The sequence below is a fragment of the Rhinolophus sinicus genome, linkage group LG13 (assembly GCF_036562045.2).
Source record: "Rhinolophus sinicus isolate RSC01 linkage group LG13, ASM3656204v1, whole genome shotgun sequence".
Taxonomy (NCBI): domain Eukaryota; kingdom Metazoa; phylum Chordata; class Mammalia; order Chiroptera; family Rhinolophidae; genus Rhinolophus; species Rhinolophus sinicus.
In genome coordinates this window covers 14101396-14127671 of record NC_133762.1, presented here as the reverse complement: position 1 = coordinate 14127671, position 26276 = coordinate 14101396, and the positions used below count along the sequence as shown (strand labels likewise).

Below are 26276 nucleotides of genomic sequence, written 5' to 3'. Positions count from 1 at the left end.
AAAAGAAGGGCTGACTTCAGGTAGATTGGTCCAAAAAAAGCGTCCCTGAGGAGGTGAACCCTGAACCCAAAGATGAGAAAGAGGTGCCGTGTGAAGAGCAAGGAGAAAGCATATTCCAGGTCCATTGACTGGTCAGTGCAAAGGCCCAGAGCAGGAAAGGCATGTGGCATTCTAGAATTTTCCAGCATGTGAGTCTGACAGAAGCCTCATGAACAAGGGGCAGAATGGGAGCACATGACATAACACAGGAGCCAGATGACGCACGACTTTGAAGGTCAGGGAAAGGGGTATGACTTTATCCTAAGTGTAAAGGCCACGCAGGAAGAGGTTTTAGGCAGGGAGTTCATGGTCAGTATGGCTATTGTGTGAAAAACAGAATCTCTGACACTCCTTCTCAACAGGCTCTGCATGTCGTTTTCCTCGTATTTCTCTCCATGCAGAGGGTGCAGAAAACACACACAAACACACGAAGGAAAAACTAGGCAAAGAATGAGCACCCAGGGCTCTTATTTCCATGCCATGCTCTCTCTTCCTGGATGAAATGGAGCGAAATAGCCCATTAAATGAGCAGGGTGCTTGGTTTGAATATTCCTTTACCACCCACAGTTCTAAGGGTATTCTCTCTCGGGATCTCGCCCTAGAAAGATGAATGGGGAAGCAGAAGGAGATAATATACAAAGACAAGAGAGGAGGGTTAGCAATCCCTTTATAGCTGATACAGCCCTCCTCTTCACGGAATAAATTTATAGATTGTTTTGGGGGGTGACGGTCAGAGAGAAGTGAGTGGTGTATGAAGAGAGAATGTCCTGAGAATCACCCTGGGAGGCAGCTCTGTGTCCGCCGAGCCCAGGACACTCTCTGTCGGGAGGACCAAGGGATGCTTCGTAAGAAGGTACAATTATGTCATAAGGCCAAGCGCTGAGGCCAGCCGTCGGCATCCCTGTATCCACAGTGCCATAGGTACTTGGTTGCCACCAGCTAGAAATGGGACACGCTGAGCTAACTTATTTATTTGCGTCACACGTGTGTGCCCTTATGTGGACAAAATCTACATCAGGGACAAACCTGGAAATACCACTGAGTCCCTAAGTGGCAAGCCACGCCTCTCCAAATGATGTGTCTGCTTCGATGTCGTTGTTCTCCGAATTCTCTCTCTTTCAACACTGAACGGCCTCTAGGCCCCTGTTCCGACATCCAAAGCTGTTAGTGCCAGCTGTTACTTCAGTCTCTTTCCTCCTCCCTCCGAACAGGAAATTTATGTGTTGTATCTGGATTGGTTTCTGATTTTTCTCATAGCAAAGGTTTTGGCTCCCGGCGCCTACACCTTGACGCTGCCTCACTGCGTGATGGAAACGGAGCCTGTGAGCCACCAGGGCAGGGCCGTGCCAAGAGCGTCTCACTGCCATGTGCTCACTCAGTGTGCGTCCTGGGGAACTCAGGAATGAGGGCTTGGCAAGGTGAGGACGGAGGAGCTTCGTGGACTCCACAGGACTCCCAGGGATGCACACTCAGGGAGAGACATGGCTTCATTTCCCACATTGCTTTCACACAAAGCATGATTTTAGGGAAGTGCTTCCATATGGTCCCTGGAAACTCCCAGCCAAAACCGGTTTCAGCGGCCCAGCTTCAGAGCCATAACAGACAAGAAGGGGCTGCGAGGAGAAGCCAGGGCAAGAAGCAATCATCTTTGCTCCCTGTGGCCTGAGCCCAGCACACACGTCCAGAAGCTGATGAGACCGGAGGCGTGTGGGATACCACAGCATTGACCAGGCCCCTTCACCCACGGTGTGCAGGGACCTGTGCGATCCAGTTGCACCTTCTTTGCAGAAATTCACCAAAAAGATTAGGTGTTCTGGGGGCTCTTAGCCTGGAATGTCCTGAACTGCCATCAGGGGGTCTCAGAATCCCTTAAAAACCAGAATGGCAAGTTTGGGGCTTATGGGGACACATGCATCTTTCCTGGAGAGAAAATGAGTAACTTTCAGTTGATTTCCAAAAGGATCTATAATCCAAAAATTGAAAATCAATGTGTGTGTGTGAGAGAGAGAGAGAGAGAGAGAGAGAGAGAATACATGAACACGAGTACCTTACTGAGCGTGAGGAACTACAAGGTCACAAACAGGCAGAGACCCCTTTCAGCCAACACCACACTCCATCCCATCTTTTCCCGTTTCAGTTCCTCTTCTGCACACTTTGCCAAAAGACTGGTTTCTTGACCCAATGTCACTCAGCTCCTGCCCTGGTTCAACTAGAATTATCTCATATCTAATCTCATTTGGACCCTGACGAGACGCCGTTTCGGATGAGACTGCCGCACTTTTTAAGGCCAACGTTACCGCTAGGTGTCGGCTCTTACTTTCCCCCTTCAGTCTTTTCATCCAAAAGCCGCCCTGAAGGAACCCTTCCCAGAGCCGCTGTCTCTTCACTGGCTTCTTTTAACGTTGGTTCCTCCAACAATTCACTGTTTTTCGTTGTTGTTTTTTTTTTGACACTTTTCAACACGTTTTTTTCCTCCAGACCTATCAGTATCTTTTTTAAAAACAATAACCCAACCTGACTGATTGTCAATTTAGAAACCCGTTTACAAATATCCACATTTACATTGAACGTAAGTCAGAGGTGTGGCACCCTTTGGGACCCAAACGAGTAACACTGCTACTGAAAACACAGTTAGTATTTCCTGAGCACTCTCGGGCCACGCGCTGTTGGGCATGGTCAGTATGACTGCTTTACTCTCAGCAACTCTACAACGGCGGGGCTACTGCTATTCCCAGTTTAAAATGAGAAAAACCAAGATATACAGACAAGCTAAAAACCTGCCCTGCTTTCACAGCTAGTAAGCCACAGACGGAGGACTTACCATCTGACCCTAGACGCCAATTCGTAACCACTTCCCTCCATCGTCTTTTATAAATAATCATGGAGATGTGTCTTAACATCTCTGGTCTTTAGTTCCCTCATCGGGTCAAATGGGTTCGACAAGCTCTAAACTATACTGCAAGGGGGCTGGTGGAATTCTGTGACAGGCGCGCTGCCTGAAGAGCACCTCAGGAATTACAAAGCATTACGCCAGCATTCGTAATAACAGAATGGATAAAATGCTATCTACTTGGTTTCTGAGCTCGTTTGGGGCCTGGGTGTCACGCCACAGTTCTGAACACTGAGGCAGTGCCCTGGGAGGGGCTGCCCTTGTGGAATGAAGGGCACAGTTGCATAAGCACTACCTCTTCTCCTTTATCACCTGGGATGCAGATGTGTTGTCTGAAGGTGCACGAGTGACTTTGCAGCCACGGAGATGAAAGCTACACTCTAAGGATGATGTAGGCGAGAGAGAGGAACCTAGATCCTTAATGACACAAACGGCTTCTCCAGCCAGATTCTTATGGGAAGAGATATATCAACTCCCACATGTGCAAGTGGAGTTTTCCGCGATTTGCAGTAGAATACGTTCTTCACTGATTCAAAGCCAGGTCCTTCCAGAAGACCACTGACTGGAACCTCTGCACATTCATGGTTTCCAATCTCAGCTAGGTCCTCACAGCTTCCCCGCTATGTTTTCACTGTCTTTGGTAAGTTCCTTTCCCCCTTCCTGAGAGGAGGATGCTCTTCAGTCTCTGAGAGCCCTCACTCCGAGCAGCTGACTCTGCACCCTAATGAGCAAGGTCAAAGCCAACAGGCTGGAACCCAGTTAATCCCTCACCAAGGTTTCCAACTGTCTCTGCAGTTGTCCAGCTCTCGACCTGGTGTGTGTGTGTGCCCCTCCTTTAGTCCTGCAGAAATCTTTCCCCCTCTACATTCTCACCATCTGTCACTCCTCAATTCATTGCAGTTAGGCTTTGGTTTCAGCCTGAAATCCATTGGAACGACTCTTCCTAAGGTCACAAATGATCTTCAACTTGCCAAAGAGAAATCTTTGAACCCTTATTCCATTTGACCTTCCAACAGCATTTAACACGGCTGACCATCTGAATGACATTTTCTACCTTGTTAGCAATCAAAGGGAGGCCAGTAAAAGAAACTATTACTTCAACATTTACCTAAAAAAGAAAAGAATCAGCAAATATTTTTAAACAGTCATACTCTGTGTTGGCAAACGTCCACAGAAACAGGTACTCTTGGAAGACATCACGGGAACAAAAATTTTATAATACATCTTTTGGAAGAAATTTGACTTTCAAGAAAACTAGTCGAAAGCTCTTTCCGACTGAAAAGCTTAGCATTAGGAAAATGTTATTCTGGTAACAGACGGTCTAGAGCACATTTTGTTTTATGGGGACGTTGAATTGGGTTTCAAACCTACTTTTTTCAGGAGAAACGTGTGACTTCGATTGTCCCCGCACAAGCCTGCAGGTGGAGCCGTCGCCAGCACAGATGCCACAATTATCTTCTTTGGTGCGACTGCCCAGGTGCCGGTCACAGCCCACCACCTGAGGACAGAAGAGAGGTGTCAGGGCTGGGTGTGAAAATGGGCGGTGCACCTGGCTTCCTTTCAGGACCTGTATTTATGGGGTTATCCTTCTGTGATTTGTGAGTTAGCTCTCTTTTATGAGAACACAAACTTAAAACTAGATTATCTGAAGTTTTACAGGACATTATATGTATGTTCCTTATACAAGGGAGGAACTGAACCTGTGCCCTCACCTCATGCCCCCACTCCTGTCCTCTTATTTATATTTTTACTCAGATATTTTTATGCACATAAAACGAATGTTTCCTCTCTCCCTACTTCTCGCCTCTTGGCTCTCTCCCTACCCCTACACGCGTCCTATATTCTCGTCTCCTCCCAAAACGACCACGCTCCTGAAGTCAATGTATAACCTTTGGCCCGTAATTTTACTTTAAGTACTTTTTTCTGTTTTGATCTCAATCTCTGTAAAGAGATACCTATATCTCTACAGTCTATATCTATTTCTTAATATTTCCTCTTTATCATTATTGATACCTATACCTGTATATCTCCACCTCTCTCTTTATAAACTATTCTTAGACTGTAATAAAGGCGTGAATGAGAGAAGTGTCGCATATAGAATTAGCTTCAACTGCTGTCTTTTGGCCTCGTGAATGGTTATTTGGGGGCATTATTTGCATATGCATATAAATTTGCTAGATTTTTTTAGCCTCCTCCTGTGACGAAAAGGGCTATATTTCCTTGTATTAATATTTTGCAAATATGTCTTTAACATAATGTGCCCAATGATTTTAATTAACTCGACTTTGCAGAGACATTTTCCTCAAGAATAAAATAGGGGTAAAATAATGTGAACTTCACGTAGGGTCTAGTAAGGATTACATGAGGAAACATATGTAGCACCCTTCGTATCGTGATTAGAACATTATAAAAGGCTCAAAACAATGAGGGCCAATTTTATTATGTCTTTGTTTTCCCCCGGGTTCTGACTCCTGGGTGGAGAGAGCCTTCGTGTTTCAGAGTGGAGAGCTGCTCAATCAGACTCTATATCCAAGGTGCTGAAGAGAATATAAAAGTGAAGGAAGTTGAAATCACCTACAGACGATCCTTTCCAAAATTCTGCTGCTGAAGGGAAGGAGAATGATCCAATGAAAGCTTCAGGGAGAATCAGGAAAAGTTCCAAGGAAGTTTAAGGAGAAGCATATGATTAGAGATATTTTCAAATTCACATGGGTTGTCATGAGCAAAGGGTTTGCATGTGTTCTATGTATTTCCAAATGGTGAAAGTTACAGGTTCGAGCTTAATTTTCAATCAACATGAGAACATCTGAACAGTCCGAGTTGTCCGACAATCACTTCTCAGCCATGGGCCACGAGACTTCCTGGTAGGGACTTTGAAGAGGGGACCAAATTATTTGAGTAGCTGAATCCAATGCCTTTGGAGATCCTTTCATCTTGATTATATGATTTTATAAAGATCATAAGAAAATAGTAATAGTACCAGTTGGTTTTTATCGAATGCTTGCCTTGTGGCTGGCATTAAGCCACGCATGTTACACACATAACGTCCTCCAATCTTCACAGCAACCTTATGACCTACTTGGTACCTTTTCTCTCTATTTCACAAATAAGGCATCTGAATGTCACCAAGGTTACACGACTTTCCACCATTACATAGCTAGTATTTCGTGTCGGTACTGGTTTTAAAACCAGGTCACCAAACCCCCATCTTACTACTATGCTGCACTGTCCTCACCTTTAGTATCAGCAGATGGACCACAAAGAACCCAGTGACAGGGACCATTCTATTAATGCTTACACGTACATGTGGAATGACTTAAGAGTGACTGATTCTGGAAACACACTTGCATGGTTGGGATTCAGTCAATGAGTATCTTGTGTCCATGCAACTTTCTCCACGGGGAGCAATTCCACTATTAAATTCTAGAAACACGGTTCCTGGGCCAAGTTCTGTCCTCACACATTCGGGTCCCTGAGCAGTTTGCATTTCATGAGAATGAGAATCGTCCTCTATCTGTCCATCCAGGAAGGGTGTGGGCCGAGCAGCGGGGATGGACTTGTTTTGAGGAGTGTTTCGGGCCTTACAAGATCTTGGGCAATCGGATACCTCCCAGAGCTCATATATGTGTTCCATAATTTTTTTTTAAAGCTACAGTTCATCCAAATCTTACAGCCAAAAAAAAAAAACAAAAAAAAAAATCATGTGAAAACATCTCAGAAAAATAATATCCGAAAAGAAGGTCTAGCTGCCTTGTGATTCACAGGGTGTAAACCAGAATTACCCTTGAAACTGAGGGACTACCGAATTTTGGCTCTCAGATCCCATCATAATCAATGCTAAGCAAGTTTTAAAAGCTGCCTGAAGTGTGTTCAACTTCTGTGGCACCTCCTGGAGTTAAGATCTCTAATTATAATGATTTAAAAACCCCTAATGGAGAAATGTATCAATAAAATTTATTAACATCTCTTAAAGAACTGATTTCTATAGAGCCAGGCAGTGCAGAGTATAGATTAGTAAGACAAGATTTGTATCCTACAGTGCAGCTAATAAGACAAGTTACACAAGGTTGGAGATAACATAAACAAATATTTAAAATATATGAGCAGCGCTTTTTGGAAGAAAAGCTCACATATAAATCACCGCTTCAGCTAAGGATTATTTCACAGTTCCCGCGTATGATTTCCTAATCAGCTAAAAGAAGATGGTGTTTAAATAAGTGGCACTGCTCCAAATTAAGCAACCTATGAATTTTCTGGATAAGTCCAACGCAACCCTTTAAGAACCAAACAATTTTTTGAATCCACTTCTGTTTTAAGATTCCTGAAAACTGGATTCTCCCTCAGGAAGAACTGTAACATTCCTGCCTTAAAAATCAGAGTAGATGGAGCTACGCTAGTCATTAAGGACACTCATGAACATTCGCTTTTCATAGCAGCCGTGGGAGGGCTGCACTTCCCAGCCCTTAGAAGTTAAGTGTGGTCATGGGCTATCTTGGGCCATGGCGATAAACATATAAGTGTCTGTGTCACTTCTGTAAGAAGCTTTAAGTGTTAGCCCATGAGTCACAACTTCCCCTCTCACTACTGTGGCTATTATGTAAAACATGTTTGAATAAAATCTCTCTCAGTCTGTGTCTCTCAGACATTCCAAGAGTGGAGACCCCTGGTGACCTGGGATGGACAAGAAGAATCAACGAGAAGCAATCTATGTTTCAAACCACTGAGCTTTGGGGACTGCTGGTTACGGCCAGAACACCAGCCCGTACCACACAGGAGTACAATTTAACCATTAGTGGAGGCAGTAGGGTCACTAACAGCAAGGTGCTATTTTCAACTGGAGATTTCACATTCAAATACAGATTTCTGGCTGCTGTGGACAAATAAAAACTCTGGCACGTTGATGGACAGTTTGGGCGATAATGATGTATATCCATGAGGGATTTTCATGGTGGGGGAGGCTGTGTGCATGTGGGGTGGGGGGATATGAGGAATCCCCGTGCCTTTCACTCAATTTTGCTGTGAACCTAAAACATTCAGTCTATTTTAAGAAAAGCTAAGGGAGAGAAGAGTTCAAGAAGAGCCTGGAAAGGCAAGCAAGGGTCCTTCCAGATCTCATCATCAATGCAATGGCAAGCCATTGAAGGATTCTGGTGGGATGAGTGAGAAACTGATCAAAGGTTTAAGATGATCACTCTGGAGCACAGGGAACAGCGCCAATAACAGCATAATACCTACGGATGGTGACAGCTGGTTACTGGACAGATTGTGGTGGTGACTTAGTAAGGTATACAAATGTTGCGGCACTGTGTTGTATACCTGGAACTAACATAATATTGTGGGTCAACTATAGTTGAAAACAAATTAATAAAAAATAAAAAGACTACTATTTCCTAGCAAAACAGAAAAAAAGGCTCCCACTTTGGCTGCTGTGTGGAGAATGGATCTGAGGGGGACAATTTGGAAGCTGGGAAATCAGGACAGGAGGCTATTAATGTAATTTAAGGTCAGAGTAGTTGACAGAGGTTTAGACTAAGAAGGAAGTGAGCGGAGACAAAACGAAATGGTGGACTCAAAATAGACTTTGAAGGTCAACCTGACAGGAGCTGGCAATGGGTTCGATGTGTGGGTTGAAAGAGAAGAATTGAGAATGACTCCGGAGTTCTGAGACTCCTTTTCTAGACGAAAGGATAAGTGAAGGAAAAGCTGGTGTGAGGCACGAGGTCGTGGTTCGTCTCTGAGCCTATGACGTGTCTGAGATGCCTGGTAGGACCTGACACTTGGTAGGCGGTGAGCTTCTTCCTTTGCTGTTTTTGATCTGAGCATAACAGGGTAGATGGAATATTGGCTATTCATTATTTTACATTTTTCCTCCAGAGATCAAAGGAACGGGGGTGGAATCCTATCCTTTCACTGCCATCCCCATCCTGTCTCAGCAACCCGTCATGGGGCCCTGATTTCTCACACCTTGACAAGCTGTGGGGGGGGGGGGTGTTACTTAGGCCTCTGTCACGCGCATCACAGCTCTGCGAAGTCCACTCTGAAAAATCTGCTGGCATGCATTCATGCTAATTTTTCAGCAAATAAGTCATTGCTCCTAAGACCCAAAACAATGAATTCATTTTAGTAAAACAGTTGACTCAAAAGGCTCAGAGAACTGACCACCCTTCCAAAGTAATGGTTCTCAGAGTGGGGTCCCTGGACCAGCCACCTCAGCATCTCCTGGGAATGTGTTAGAAACGCAAGTTCTCAGACCTCCCCCACCCCTGCCCCAGACCCACCGGAGCAGCAGCTCTGGGGTCAGAGCCCAGCACGCTGTGTTTTAATAAGTTCTTCAGGAGATTCTGACACACATGCAAGCGGAGAACCACTGACCTAGCAGAATCGCGAGAGGTCACCTATTGCAATCTTTTAATTCTACATAAGCCAACATTTGTACTATTTTCAATTAGCAAAACACACTGTAAAGGCAAGTCATACTCTCGAAAATATTTTTTACCTTAACATTATCAAAGACGATATTTCATCGGCATGAACAAAAAAAGCAAAGAAGAAACGGACTCTCTTTATCGCGAGTGGGCATGACACATCCTTGAACCCGGGGACGGAGAAGCAGGTGGGGCTTACCTGACAAATGCCACTGATACACATGTCCAAGGAGTCCGTGTTGCAACGCGTTCCATCCAGGACCTTGGGTGCCAGCTCCACGATCAAGTTTTGTCCCCTTGCGTGACACTTGAGTGCGCAGGGGGCGGTGGGGTCATCGTATCGTGGAAGCCACTCGTAGTAACGCCCCTGGTACTGGACATCGTTGTACGCCGAGCACTGCTGAGCCCTGAAGTCCTCTGTGCCGGGAGGGCAGTCCTGGAGGCAGAGCAAGGGCCCCACGCACATCCCCCAGTGAGATGGGACAGCGGGAGGCTGCACACATTCACCAGAGCCCCATAGGACCCGGAGATTCAGTCACCTCATTCCTTCATTTTCTGTTTTTAATTCAAAACTAAATCTATGGCCGTGGAATTTTGGTACCGAAACCTCCACAACCATGTTCTTCTTATGCAGGCAATCGATCACCTCATTCACCCTGATCACTCTTCCACCCAAGTGTTTTTTCCCATCTCACGGAAGCTGACCCCATGCACATGCCACATTTCACTCTCTTTTAGCCATCTCGAATACGCAGTTGCAAATGCATGACACCATCTCCTTCTTTTTGAAACGAGAGAAACAGGATGCTTTCCATTTTTCCAGGTGATTCGGTCTTCCTCGGGAATATTACCCATCACCCACACCTTCAGGAGTCATTTCAGTGTGAAGGATTCCTCACCCCTACTTTAACTGGCCCCAAACTGCTTTGCTTCCTGACGCCTTGTGTGTGTTTTTTTGTTGCCGTTATTTCATCGGCCTTTCCCCCCTTGTCTCCAGGTTCCCAGACACTCCTCATCCCTGGAACCAACTGCCTGCCTGCCTTCCACTGCCTGAAGGATGAAAAAAGATAGTGTAGCTTTTCCAAATTCTGTCTACCACAAAAGCAAATGAATTCTAAAGTAACGCCCTAGGGAACTCTCATCAGAACAGTAAGTCGTGTTTGTATGAGTCTTGATGACTCAAGACTTAATTTTTACTGAATTACTGACCCCTCCCATCCAATATTTCCAAAGCAAGATGCTAGACGACAAAAACGTTATTTCACTCTTCAACTCTGAGCACAAACTTCCCAATTAATGGTAATTAATCATATACAGAAAATGTCCCAATTGAAGAGCACAAGTTACAGAAAGGCAACCTATTATTGAATATTTTGTCCTCGTTACAAAGGTAATTTGAGTGGGCTTCTGTGCCCAGTAAATGATGGCCCCTGATTAAGACAGCCTTGTATCCGGCTAATACCTTCTAATTTACCAGGGCATTTACTGACATCCTTCCTCCTCTACCACCCTGTGACCTGGAGAGGCCTGGATTATCATTTCCCTCGTTTTCATAAATGGAAAAAACGGTGACATGCAAAGTCTGTAGTTCACGAGCCCAAAGACACACAATTGGAACGTGACAGAGCCAAGGCTGATTCCCAAAGTAACAAGCTTTCCCTTATGTGATACTGCTTTCTAGTAACCTTGGACGATACTGACTACTTACCTTAAATGCGGTCATTGAGTTGGCATCCTACCAGTGTTAACAGTAAGCCTGTTAGTGGGTGCAATCTAGGGATTCTTGTGTCTTAAATAGTTTAATAAACTTTCAGGAACATTCTTTGGCTTTCCTTTCCCTAAGAAACGTATCTTGCTATCCGTTAAATTCAAGACAACACTTCTGTAGTAAATCTACTTCACGGGCTTTGCCGAGCTTACAGGCAGGCTATAGAGAGAGCAAAGGAAGAACACAACCCACTGCTTGTTACCTTGTTGGAGGTACAGCATGCACATGTGTGAGATACACGGACGCGGTGGGTCATGACCAGTCTTTGTTGACTTAAAGCAGGACTTTGCAAGCGAGAAAATAAAATTGTGATTCAAGAGTTAAGTTAAAAACTGATGAACTGGAGTTAATAAGGAAAAAACAGATCTAATAAGGAAATCGATCCTAGATCAGAAGACTTGACTCGGTCAGGAGGGGGTGGCCAGCCTGGGAAGCAGAGAAAAGAAGGAGGAGAAGAAAGGGGAAGAGAGGAAGTAGGAGGAGGCAGAGGAGAAGAAGAGAAAGGGGGGGGAGGAGCATACAGGAGAAGACCACCCACTCAAGGACCACCCTGAACACAGGGGTCTCTTTTCCTTCCAAAAGCCACCAGAATACATAAACGACCTCACGGACAACTGAAGCAGAGAAGCCAGGCGAGGGAGATTATCTAATAAGCCGAGTATTTTTATACAAGACAGACAGACCATTACCTAAGAGATGATTTATCGCATAGGACTGGACCAAGCTTTAATATGGATTAGATAGCTAGTTAATTTCTCCCCAGATAACCACTGAGTCAGGACTCAAAGGAGAAATACAATTTTTGTACAAGCAAACTTGAACGTTTTAGTTTCTTTTCATATCCAAGCTGTAGTATGAGTTCAATTTCGCGATCTTCTCCTATAACAAACGCCAAAATCTCTAGCCTAAAAATAAATGATTGTAGGTGAGCCATTGCAAGCTGGAGTAAGCAAACGATGCATCATGGGAAAGTGACACTTCAGACGGGATGTAAATAGGACAAGATATGAGAAACAACATGCGCAAAAGAGAAACAGCAGAAATAAATTGGGTATCTATGGGGCACACAGCCTGGACCAGGGGGGTGCAAGTTGTGACTTGAATAAGAGATAAATCCAACCACTTTCTGGAGGTCCTTGAATGCAACTGAGGGGATTGAAAACAGTAAGGATCTATGCAAGGGCGTGACATAGAAAAGGTGGCCTTGTAGGGCCAGTGATGGCAGGATGGACAGTTCTGGAGGCAGACATGAGAGGAAGGGGCTCTGGCCCAGAGTAGCAGCAGTGGGAATGGGAAGAAAAGATCTCCTCGAAGAGAAAAGCGTCGGAAATGAGTCTCTGACAGGATGCGTAGTATAGAGAATCCCATCAAGTGTCAGCTCTTCTGGGAATCCGTCAGGGAGCCTAGGGACGCTGCTGTGCAGAAATAACTGCATCTCCCTCTGTGCTCATTTATTTAAAAACATGTTCATGCTACAAAACACTCTTACAAAATTATGGCATCTTATTGAAAAAATATTATCCCTTTGCTCTTTTTCAGCATCGCCTTTAATCCCATAAACCCTGGTCTAAAAAAATATGAGTAGTCAGTGAATTCAAGTATCAGACATGCACGCCTCCCCTTGGAAATTCTCCATTTGCTCTGCACTCCCCCTGATAAGGATAATTCTTTACCGAAGCCTCAGGCACCCATCCCTCACTGTGAGGGTGTATGCTGAGCGCTCATTGGAGGGTTATGTCTGAAGACCACCTTGACCTGGGAGCCCCAGCACCACACACACACATGTTCTGTCTCCCTAATCTTTCAGACCCTTTGATCTAAAGCCCCACCTCCCCTAACCCGACAGAATGAACCCAAGCAGAGCCGCCAAACCGAAGCCTGATTTCTCCGGGAGGGCAGTGCACCCCCGTTTGCTGGTGGAGCCCTCCCTCCTGCCACAGGAGGCATGGTTTCTTGCACACCAGGGGTGGAACGTCTTGTCTTTGTCTACGCGCTCTGAATTGTATCTCCATCACATCCAGACTTCATAACAAAAGAACATTCAATCTTTCCTTAAGTGCCTGGAGCCTGTTTTGTGCCGGTGTCTTCTGCTGAGGTGGGTAGAGGAGAGTCCTCAGGCTGGATCCTGCCCTGGGCTGGGATCCCCCCGCTGGCTGGAAGGGAAGGCCCCTGGCACGGACGACTACAGGTCTGTCACTTCCTCTCAGCTGCCTCTCCTTCAGTCCCTTCTCTGCTCTTCCCTGACCTTGTCCCTTATCAACTGCGACTATTCAGTGAGACCCTTCTTCCCGTCCCTTGCGTTGGAGTGTCTATAATGGTATCTATCAGTACACTGGTCCTCCAATTCCCTCTGCAATTCCTATGCCCAGAGTTGGAGGACTTGGAGAATTCATAAGAATATGGCATTCATTTCTAGGCTTGCCATTGCAAGCCCCGAGTTTCCCACAAAATTCCTCCTAGGGAAATAAGGAGCATTGTGACAGGTCTTTCAGCTGCGGTGTCCAGGGCACCCCGCCACCTCCGTGTGCCAAGCAAGGCTCAGCAGCCATACATACTCAAGCCCCGTTGCAGACCCAAGGTGGGTAAATGCAGTCCCAGGTACACTGCCCTGGAGACCTAACAGTGAATCCTTTTCCATTGGTTGCTAATACTTCTGAAGGCTCAGACTGCCAGCTTTGGGACCATGGAGCTTGTCCTCTGTATGTCAGCTTCTGACTCCTAAGTCAGTAATAACAACAACAATTATAATAATAACAGCAGCGCACACTGATTAAGTGCTTCCTAAATGCCAGGCATTGTTTTAAGCGCCCTCTCATGAATACACTCATTTAATCCTTACACTATCCCATCAGAGCAGGTGTACACCTTATCTCTACACTGTTATGACACAATAGTCCTAGACCCTTATAACATTTGTGTGAAGAAAAGAGGCTGTTTTGGAATTAGCTGGAGCAGAGGGACACACGCTCACAGGCAGCCCCTAAACTGAAATCTCAGAATGTCACACCCTGGTCTGGGCCTTTAAAATGAATTCCCCTGGACAGTTTCACCGAGAATTGCTGGATAGCATACTGTTATGAAATGTATTCTTGAAAGACTGCAAGGAATTTGCCAGACCAATCTGCCTGAGGAGATGTGACGTCCCACTGGGTTAATCAGAAGAATGTACGGCTCTCCTCCTCCTCAAAGACGGTCACCATAAATAAGCCCCATAAATGAGCCCATTTTCCCCACCCACATTTGAGAGAGAAACATGTCTGTCCATGGCTGATATAAATAGGCTGAACACATGGCCTGAGCTCCACAGTCAGAGGACCTGCTAACACTGCCTGCTGTCCACTCCCCAGTGTAGAGCCTGGGGCTGTCCCCCCAAGGAAAAGCCTGGTCTGTAGAACAGAACTGCTTATCCAGGAGTGCAATCTCACAGCGCCCAGGACGGTGACGGAAGAGAGGGACTAAACCCAGGAAGAAATTCAGCCAATTGAGAAAAGTGGATTTAAAAACCAACAACAAGAACCAATACCTAAATCTCACCTAGATCTCCAGATACTCAGGATTTCATTTTATTTCGCCACTTTGATTTGGGCATGTATCCCTAACGAGACATGGTTTGTGCGGAAAACAGGATCGGTTCTTCCTGATGTTTGCATTTCAGATTTGTAAAGCAAAATATTTGAATCCTGTTTTTCAGTGTGGATCAATGTGGCCTAAGAGTAAAGTTCATACATTATGGGAGGTCCTCAAAAAATTAAGAATAGAACTACCATATGGATGCAGTTGTTCCAATTCTGGGTATTTACCCGAAGGAAATAAAACACTAATGCAAAAAGATACACGTACATACACCCGTATGTTCACTGCAGCATTATTTACAATAGCCAAGCTATGGAAGCAACCTAAGTGTCCATCAACAGATGAACGGATAAAGAAGAGCTAGTGCATATATACAATGGAATATTACTCGGCCATAAAAAATGAAATATTGCCATTTACGGTGACACAAATGGATCTTGGGGGCATTATTCTAAATGAAATGCGTCAGAGAAAGACAAAGAACATAGGATTTCATTTATATGTGGTATATACAAGTACAACAAAACAAAACAAACACATAGATACAGAAAACAGACTGGTGGTTGTCAAAGGGGAAGGAGGTTGGGGGGAGGGTGAAATGGGAGAAGGGAATACATTGTTTGGTAACGGAAGGAGACTGGACGGTGGGTGGTGAGCACACAATGTGATATATAGATGATGTATTACAGGATTGTACACCTGACGCTTATATAATATTATTAACCAATGTCAACCCAATAAAAAAAAAAAGTAAGTTTATAAACCCTTCCTTTGGTGTGATTCTCTCGAGTCACCTCTAGTTCTTTTTAACACATTTTGCAGTGAGTGGGTAGGACAGCTGGCAGCAGAAAAAAACAGCACCCGACCACTTCCAGTCTTCCTACCGTGTTTCCCCGAAAATAAGACCTACCTGGAGAATCAGCTCCAATGTGTCTTTTGGAGCAAAAATTAATATAAGACCCGGTATTATATTATATTGTATTATATTATACTATAATTATATTTATTATATTATATTATACTGGGTCTTATAGTAAAATATGACCCGGTCTTATACAATATTATGTAAGACCTGGTTTTAATAGTAAAATAAGACCTGGTATTATATTATATTATATTATTCTATATTATTCTATATTATTCTATATTATATTATATTATATTATATTATACTATATTATACTATATTATATTAAAGACCCAATCTTATAGTAAAATAAGACCAGGTCTTATATTGATTTTTGCTCCAAAAGACGCATTAGAGCTGATGGTGCAGCTGGGTCTTATTTTCAGGGAAACACAGTATGTGTCCTGTGGAAAATAACTGCACTTCCCTCGGCCCCAATGCCCTCATTTGCAAAAGAGAAATAACCACATCTTGTGTGCCTACATCTCAGAATGTGTGAGAGTCCAGTGAGATATTGGTTATAAAAGCGCGTGACCTTTGACGGTGTTTACAGGTATTTTTGTATTGTTTCTGTGAATTCAGAAATTATTAAATACTTACCAAATTAGATCATAAATCTGAAATGGCCTAAAAAAGGTCATCTAAATGGAAGGTATGAGATATACAAAATCTGTGGTCGATTAAACAAATATTCAAATTTTCCACAAAGGGGTACCAAGAGACCATTAGCTTTACAATACACATCATAAGCTTATACTTTAAAACATGATCATATTTTATGGGATTATATATTTCTACTACAGAACTTACATGATTGCTGCACGTCTTGTATCGAATATTCTGTCCTTCACAATTCCTAAAGGTAAAAAGGGGCGGAGGGAGAAGAAAACAATGATTTCATAGAAGTGGCAAAGTTTAAAAAAAAAAAAAAAAAGCCAAAACAAGGCACTTACTGCCCATTACCTCTCAAAGAGTCAAAGTTTCAATTCTAAGAAATAACTTTCAGGAATCAGGAGGCTACAAAGTCTCGTGGCAGAGTCACTTTTAAAAGAGAGTGAATTCTTTAGTTGCATTAATGTCATAGCATTACTTACACATAGCTTTTATCCACAAGTCCACATAACCACTGAAATTTAATGTATATCTGCGCGTGCGTGTGCGTGTGTGTGTGTGTGTGTGTGTGTGTGTGTGTGTGTGTGTGTGTTTTCCTATGAAAAAGGGAAAGCTGCAGGCAGAAGCATTTGGGTAGCATGGCCCTGCAGGAGAATTTCTCTTCCTCACTCACTGAAGTAACCCAAGTTGGCTGGGCACTCCATGACCTTCTTAATCGATACAACTGTCTCTGTTAGAAATTTGCTCCAGGCAATGCTACTGTATTTTATTTCAACCACTGGCCTTACTAAATTGGACGCTACGAAACAGCGTTGGGTCGCTTTCTTGGGATCGCAACCCTGTGGAGTCTGAAGTCATATACAGGCTTGAGACTATCCAGGGATGGCTGCCACATACCATGTCTTCTCCTGCAGCCACTTGCTCTGGGACCCTGCCATTCATTTTCCAGGCACACGTTCCCTCTGGATGTTTGCAATTCCATCTGGCAGGGACTTTCCTCAGTCAGAGCTTGCTGCTCTCTGTTTTACATTAACTCCAAAGAGAGCTGATGTATTAAATGGTCCCTTTCCCAGTTTTTCAATGGAGTTATATATATTTACCCTTTATGTTTTCCTGGTCAATTTAGTGGCAAACTTGGAGCAAGAAAAGCTAAATCATCTTGAATTAAAAGCCAATCAATACTAGTTTAACGTTGCAAAATACTTAGTTCTGAAAGAGTAGAAAAAATTTAAAGTGGATCTGAGAAGATCAGTTTTTGCTGGCATGATTTAAATATGAGCCTATATGAAATGACTTACAGAGTTTATATCAGCCATGTATAACTCACTGTACATACTTTCTGATGATTCTATGTTTATTGATTACCAAAAGCATAAGTGAAAACTAATAGAGTGCCAAGAAGTATAGGGGAGGAAAATCAATCATTCAAAATCCCATCACCAAGACCTTTACTCTCTTAATATCTTGCCATTTAATCTTCCAGCGTTTTATCCATGATTTATTTACAGATGTGAAATCATACTGTTAATTTATCTTTGTATTTGTCTTAAAATAATTATAAACGTTTTCTCGCTTTATTAACAATTCTTCAGGAAAACAATTGTTATAATGACTACATCATAGTCCTTACTTTTTTGTAGTTTTGATTTTTAAATTTTTTAAATTGTGGTAAAATACATATAACACAAAATTTACCATCTTAACCATTTTTAAGTCTACTGATCAGTATTATAAGTAATTTCACATTGTTGCACAGAATTACCGTTTGTGGTTATTTATGCTGCCTCTTCTTTTTCCCCTCTTTAAATTCATATAGCGTAAAATTCACTTTTTTGAGGTGTATAATTTTATGAATTCTGACAAGCCCATGCAGTTGTGTAGGCACTGCCACAACCAATATGGGGAACGGTTCCATCACCTTATAAATGTCCCTGTGTTGCCCCTTGCAGTCAACTTCTCCCCACTCTTAGCCTCTGGCAACAACTGATTTGTTGTCTCTCCCATTCATTTTGCCTTTTCCAGAATGTCATATAAATGGAATCACACAGTATGTAGCTTTTTGAGACTGACTCCTTTCACTTAACAAAATTCGAAATCTGTGTTGTTACATGTACCAGTAGTTTGTTCCTTTTTAATTGCTGAGTAGTATTCCATTGTATGAGTCTGCAACAGTTTGTTTATCCTTTCACCAGCTGGGTATTGGGGTGATTTACAGTGTTCGGCAATTATGAACAATACTGTTGTAAACATTCACGTACAAGTTTTGTGTGAATATAACTTTTCGTTTCCCTTTTGGTAAATACTAAGTGGGATGGCTGAGTCTGCTTCTTTTCATATATTAATAATATAATAATGCTTTGCTACGCATCTTTCTGCTTTCATTTTTGTTCATATTTAGGATATATACCTAGAAGTGGAAAACAAAGGCCCATCTTGTCATGACTTTTTCATGTACGAGCTTTGAACTCTTGGTTGGCTAAACAGTATTTGTTTGCTTTTTTTAAACAGGGTACATGGCTGGTATATTGCTGAATCTTTACATTTCACATAGGAAAGGCAACGCAGCAAAATACATTACTTTTTTCATGATCCTTTTTCCTCAAAACTGTAGGCATGTTTCACTGACCTCTGACATTTATACTTGCAGAGAAGTCTCCGTTTTATTCTTTTGCACATGTATGTTATTTTTTTCTGCCTGGAAGTTTATAGTTGTTTTGTTAGTTTTTGAAGTAAAAACTGTAGTCAGGATGGATCTAGTGGTGTGTTTGTTTTCATCATTTTTGACGGAAAGTGGTGGGCGCTTTTTACGAGAATACCCAGGTTTTTATCCGCAGTGGTGCTGGCGCGTCTCAGATTGCGATTCTGATCACGGCTGATTCCTAACGCGCCTTCATTCTTACGTCCGAGTTCCCCTCTCTGCTCCTACGACTTCCTTCTTGACTTATGGCTTTCTCTTACACACATCTCATGGCTTTACCTTCTCGGATGCGTCCCAAGAAATCTCCGACGGATATTCCTCCCCACGACTGCTTTCCTTTCTCTGTGGCGGCTCGTTGGTATTTTATTGTCTGATATTTGATACTGCTTGTTACTTTTTCTTTGCCATCCTTCTCAGATGCATCCTTCTTCATTTACACCTCACACCCTCCCCACATGACCTTCTTAGCATTTGGTAACACTGAGCATTTCCATCTTTGTAACTTGTCATAGGTACATGACTTTGAAACTTATTAAACTCTCGATGAGGCTACATCAACCTGTAAACATTCCAGAAGTAGCAAAGTGGGACGCTGGCGGGATAACTGCATTAAGGTGGAGAAGTCTCTCTTAGTCAGAGGGAAACGGCCCCCCTCTCCTGGGAAACAACAGGTATTCCGGTGGACAAGGTCATTTCCTTACACGACGTATTTCATTGTGCTTTTTGTGTGTGGATAAAAGAAAATAAATTACAGAAAAAGTGACAGGGGAATTTAAAGTGCTCTGCTTATTTTGGAAAAGCCCCAATCGAGGAAAGCAGCTAATAGATTCGGGAAGTGATAACCAAAAGCTTTCTGTATCATGCCAACCTGTAACCTTAAAAAGCTTTTGATTCTAACTTCAAGGGGGCAGACAAATTAGAAAGTCGCTGTTTAAGAGAACTGATCTGAAATACTGGAGGACAAAAACTGCTGAAACCTACAAAGAGTGACATCTTCTTTAAGAGTGCATTAGAACTTCAGAAATATGCATACTTTTTCTGATGCCTTGTTGATAACTATTTAACTTGAGCTAATTCACTGAAAAACAAAACTACTTTTGTTAAACAAACAAACAAACACACAAAAAAAACATTTATACTAAAAGGAAAGAACATATCCACTGAAAGCAGCTTATGGTGGTGTCTCAACCTGCTGTGTAGACCACAGGTCTACACCCCACTGCCATCTGCTTTGTCCTAACTGTGAGGCAGTGACTTGCTTTCTGAGTGTTGAGCCTGAAGGTCTAAACCTAATACTTAAGCGTATCTCCACTATAAATCCCACGACAACTGCAGACAGGTGATACGGAAAGACAACATTTTATTGCATGAATTCTCAAAATATAAAGTACCATTCTGGACCCCTTCCTCCCCCAACTACTTCTTAGAGCGAGCCCACTAAGTACCAGGGTGTGCATATAAAGATGCAGGGAGGTTACCTCTCGATTCCCTTATTAACAAGCCAGCAGTAAGGTTTATTTAACATCTGGCATTTTTAAACTTCTATTTCACTCTGTCCAAACTAACACACACTGAGCCCACTGACCGACTTCTATTCATGTGGCATGCTTTGGTTACAATTTAGTATGAAAATGAATGACCACTTTATGAAACAGGCATAAAATGAAATGCAAGTTATTTTAAAGTTAAGGACACTGGAGTCCTAATTCCCCAAGCAGGAACCTGCCAGCTTATTCTGGAAATAATTCCTTAACTCAAAGCAACTGAGCTACAGAAATATTACTTCCAAGTTTTTAATTTCATTTTAATTATTTTAAGCAAGAGCTAATGGTTATCAGGATTATATGAAATTTCAAGAACATTGTTTCACAAGGATGTGTTTTTCTAGCCATTACAACGTTCATCACACCCTGAAATTGAAGACTTTTGAAGCCATAAATTTATGAATGTATAAAAAAACATATGTTGATTCCACTTGAGGATACACTAAAAACATTAATAAAATTTCCCTGGAGTTTATAGCACTATAATTTGTTATATTCGTTTGATGAGATATTGACTCAAAAACGAGTGTCTTAAAAACGGAGACGTATGTGTTTTGAAGAATAAAAATGTATCAATTTTTTTAGAATAGTAGTTAATTTAAACCTGTGTTTCCCATAGTTGGCACTTGACTAGAATATCAAGTTACAAATTTCTGCAAGAGAAAGAGACATTCTGGCTGGCATATGGTTTGCAGTGCAAGAGAACTGACTGTGAATTTAAATGGAATCAAACTCTGAACTAACTTTATCCACAGAGAAATAAATGAGCAAAATAGCGACATTCATCCCGTTCCCTAAGTCATGAATTTAAAGGAGCACACTGATAAAAAAGAAAAGGCACCAAAATGCTTTCTAAAGCTTTGGGACAGATTTTGTTTGGTTTTATATGTAACTACCTCCACATTCCTGTTCCAAGAAAAATCGACCGCAAGAACTCAATATTTATGAAGATTTAATACGTCTGTGAGGCTGTTCACGGATAAAGAGACCTGATAAGCTTTCCAAGGGAAGTAGGTTTCCTTCTTAATAATCTCGGAGTATGTCCAGCATTATAGTGAAAGTCCTTAAAATGGGAGTGGGTCTTTGAGGTTTGGGGTTGCCGAAAAGGTGGGGAGTAGGAATGAGTCCATTACGAACAAACCTGCTGCCCTATTTTGAATGACTATAATTTAATGTTTATGGAGAGAAATGATATTACTGTCCCTGTTGCTTCTCAGAGACGTGAAATGATTGGGTAGACCACCAGCCTGGCTCCAGGCCAGGACCAAGCCGGAAAAAGAACGTATATCACCAGGCACTTATCTTACTCTAAATACCACAGAACATACTACTCTCGTTTAATTTTTTTAAAAAATATTTGGTTTAGGATGTTTTCTAGTCTCAGATATTTATTTCAAACTAGACGAGCTCAGGGAGTTTGAGCAAATTAGGAGATTGTAAGACCTCAAAGGAAATTTCTTTTTGTCCCTATATGACCGAATAAAAAATGGATAACCTCTATCATTTCCAAATATGCTTTTTGAGAATTTGACTAGTAACTGAAATTCAAAAGTGTGGGAATCAGAGACTTTACCCTGGGCTACAAATCCACCTCCTTCTTCAGCACTGACTGGCTTTCTGCTTTCTCCCATGTCTCTGGCTCTCTAAGCAGAAAACCTCTTTGCATTTCCTGTCCCAGCACCATGTGACGCTGCTCCGTGATCTGGCTGTTTCTGTCCCATTACCCGCCCCTTGACATAACTGACGCCCTCACGGCAGGCAGGCCTCAGCCCTGACCCTCAGTCAGAGGGCTGCTTAGCTCTCCCCTTGACATGGTTTGTAATGAGAAATACTTTGGTTACATCCTTGTTTACTGTTTGTCCCCTGGACTGTAAGAACCAAGAGGGCAGGCTCTGTGTTCGTTAAACTCACTACTGTGACCCCACATCGAGGTACGGAAAGGGTCTGGAGCTGGAGACTTAGATAACAGCAGGATTTCTGAAGAAGCCTTGAGACATCTCTGCTGTGGTCCCACCTCTCCCTCGCTCTCACCAACAAAGAGCCGGGATGAGGGCTTCAACGTGCTAACCCCAAATCAAGGGGAAGACACGAGAGGACAACAGAAGTTTTAGGTTGCAGTCTGTCTCCTGCAGCTGGTCGGTGTCTAGTTCTCACCTGAGCACTGAGGACTGACCGATCAGCTGCGGTGGCCTGTGTACGCAGAGGGGCTGTTGCCACCCTGGCTTCCAGAACTTTCAGAGTCTGTTTAGCGAAGGTCACGGGAGGGTCTCCAGTGAACCAGATGAGTGAGGGAGCAAGCATGGGGCTGTCTTCGGAGCTTACCGAGACGGCCCCGGGGGTAAGGAGACACCGTGGGGAGAGGCTAGGAGTACGCCCAGCTGTCCAATGGCTGAGGAAAGGGCGGTATTGCCAAGACAGAGGAATGTGAAGAGCACATCTCAAGGAAACTGCAGGCAAGTGACAGCACCGGACCGGCGCTGGGTGGGTAGTGGCCAGAGTGTGTCGGAAAAATCTACCCAAGCGCTCACGCTAGAAGGAGCCAGCTCACAACAGCTGCCAAACCCGAGAGCCCTGATATCTCCTCAGAGAGAGAGGCAGATCTCTCCTCGTCCTTTTCCTCTTTGTTCACCCCAATTCCCTTCTCTGAATCGGTGCAGAGGGGGCAGAAGCAGCTGAGCAGCTTCCCTTCCTTATCCAAAGCCTGGCATCAGTAGCTGGCCCCAGTTAGGAAGAGAAGATGCAACTTCACACACCCCTGAGACCGATCACTCGGCAAAATTATGTTCCAGGCAAAATCAAGGCAATTTTTAAATTAATAAAAGGATCGATAAACGTGAGCATTTTGGTTGCTGACTATAGGATAGAAGTGGTCATTCATGGGTGTTAATATATTCCTCCAAGTACATACTATTAAAAAAATGTTTAAAAAGACAAACAGAAATAAATGCCACTCTTTTCCCACACGAGACCTACCATTAATTGCAAATTATTCAGACCCCTCAGATTTGGAGGCCACAGGGAGATGCTACAGTCTGACCTCGCCCACTCCAGTCTCCATCCTGGAAACTTCTCCACATGCCCGACTAGCAGTGAGAAACAACTTACCCCTTACATAAGAAGCCCCTCCCTGGCTCCTGAGGCCCTCCGAACGCAGGCCTCACCAGGATAAATACATCCTAACACAAACAAGACTCCATCATCCTTCTATCCAGAACCACACGCTGAGTCACGGGGACTTTATTTCTTCCTCAGGGAAATAATCAGGGGCGAATTCTTGCATCCAGCTCTGCAGCCATTTGCTTTGGGTTCAATGCTTCGACTCAGAGCTCACCTTGGGGGGACAACAGTGCCCCCAGCTGCCTTCCCATGCTGTCCTGGAGGGACCACCAGTCCTCCTTCTCAAAGGCCAGGCCTACCATCTCTCAGCTGCCTGCTCTGCTCTGTCCCTAGGAAACTGCAGGACGGGCGCAGCCATGCTTTAACATGCCATCAAACAGTGACCTCGATGAAATCCAAACTTAAGCCAAACAAAAGGTGTTCTCCCTGCGTTTCTGCTCTCCACCTTGACAGTGTGCAGGGAAAGACAATTGACTCTTTCACCTGACAACATCCCACCTCTGTAGATGGCGGCTGTGATCCTAGAGTCGTCTTTGGTGCAGAATGAGATCAGGCTCCATCCATCTGAGCTCTGTCTTACCTGGGAGCTGACGGAAAATGCTTGGCCGGGGTTTAATCTGCCCCTGAAAGAATTACCTCAAATTGCCTCCTAAGCAATCATGCGTGTGGGCTTATTACAAACTTATGTTAAGAAGCTGATCTTAAATTTGACAAATGTCATTTAATATAAACATATCTAAGCTGTGCAAATAGAACTTGCATTACCTCTTAATCAGTGGATTGCTCAGAGAAAGTAACGAGAAACTACTTAAAGTTGCAGCAACTCAAAGGGCAGAACCCAGGGCAGAGCCCAGAACACTTGACCTCTTACCCCAAGTCTTGCCGACTTTGGCCAGTGACTTACATGCCAGGCCTGCCCTCCCTCCAGGCCCTTAGTGTCTGACCCCCTGACTCCTATGAGGGTATGGTCACACCCCTGAAAACGGGACCATTGCTATATAAATACGGTGATGTGAGGATAACACTAACACAGCTGATGTTACACCACCATCATTGACCTTCCGAAGCCAACAAACCTTGTCCGTCCCCCCGCCAACCCCAGCCCATCTGAGGCTCTGAGTCCCACGGAGGAGAGCAGGAACAGCCACCACTTGCCTGCCGGTCAAACACCTCCGCAGGGAGTAGGACGCTCCCCCCCCACAGGTCCGGGAGCAGTCACTCCAGTTTCCCCAGGCGTCCCAGTTGCCATCTTTGTCTTCATCTGAATGAGTGTTTCTTGAGGTCTAGAAAGTGAGAAAACATAATACATTGCAGACAAAGGTGGCAGAGAAAGATCCCAAACCTTCCCTAGAATCTCATTCTAAGCTGTTCACCAAACCAAAGCTGCCTGAAAATCCTTTGCTTCAGAAGGGCGACATTTAAAAAGACCAGACAAGATAGGTTTCAAGGGAAACTCATGGCACACGAGCACTTTTCCAGCTCATGAAGGTTGTGTCCAGACAGCGTCCACGCTCAGTTTTAAAGCTGAAATGTTATCATCCCCAAATTTAAATAAGCTGGCTAAAATAGCAATACTGTGTGTTATGTTATTGGTGTTGTTTTATAACTTGTGTCTGAGACGTTCTCAACCCCTGAAAATTCTGCCATGCCTTTCAGACTGGTGCTAACTCCACGGACACCTTGCTGCATGAGGCACTGTGGAACCTCCTGAGAGAGAGGCTGCGTTCCAAGAAAACAAAGTCAACAAAGCGTTAGGGTCCAAGAAAACAGGGATGCATCAGTTATAAATACAGTTAGGTTTAGTTGGTTTCCTGGACTTGCCACCATTGACTTAGGTCAGGACACTCCCGAGAAAAGAGAAGAGGGAGCATTACAAGTAAAACATCTATAGACAGACGTAGACACAGGTATGAAAAGACATGGTGTACATTACTGAAAGTTACCTCGCTTTACTCAGAGGCCTAAAGCAGACCTGAAGAAGTGGAGGAACCGGCCGTCGCCTAAATGGGTAGGGTAATCCTGGAAAACGGTAATTCTCTCCAAATAAATCCATACATTTACAGCAACTCCAAACAAAACCCCAAAGGAAAATTTTTTGGAACCTAACACAATGATTATAAAGTTCATTTGGTGGAGTCAATGGCTACAAGAGCCAAGAAAAAAACTGTAAAGGAACGGAAATGAGAGGGAAATTGCCTCAATTAAAAGAATATAGAGTTGGCATAGCAATAGCAGTCAGATGGATTAAATTTAATAAAAGAAGAGTCCAGAAATGGACCCAAGTATAAGGACAAGTCAATGTGACAAACGGTTAAAAAAAAAAAGGGACAACTTCACAAAATATACCAAAATGAATTCCAGATATATCAGAAATTTGTATCTAAAATGCTGAAACCATAAAATACTAGAAAAAATGTAGATTAATAATTATATACATTTGATATAGAAAAGACTGCCCTAGATATGTCAACAAAGGCAGAAACTATAAGGGAAAAGACTGATTAATTATGTTAAAATAAATACTCAGTATTTTCTATCTCTTCATCTATAGATATAAACATACAGGCAAAAGCACAGTAGTACGAGTATGTGGGCCAGAAGAAAACACATCAAACTATCTCTGAGAATGGGAGATCTGGAACTAGGAGTGAACGGTGTTGGGGAAACACACAAAAGGAAAGCCAGTTGAATGTTTTATTTTTT

General features: G+C 43.3%; 1 protein-coding gene across 2 annotated transcripts in view; it reads right to left on the bottom strand.

The window, feature by feature from the left end:
* ADAMTSL3 (ADAMTS like 3) overlaps positions 1-26276 on the bottom strand; it is a 187823-nt gene that overhangs the window by 104379 nt on the left and 57168 nt on the right. For both annotated transcript variants that reach the window (XM_019743525.2, XM_019743526.2), the window contains exons 4-7: positions 24729-24856; positions 16413-16458; positions 9554-9790; positions 4301-4427 (exon numbers count right to left, since the gene is read on the bottom strand). In XM_019743525.2, coding sequence (XP_019599084.2) covers positions 4301-4427; positions 9554-9790; positions 16413-16458; positions 24729-24856 — 538 coding nt within the window. The remainder of the gene's footprint in view (positions 1-4300; positions 4428-9553; positions 9791-16412; positions 16459-24728; positions 24857-26276) is intronic.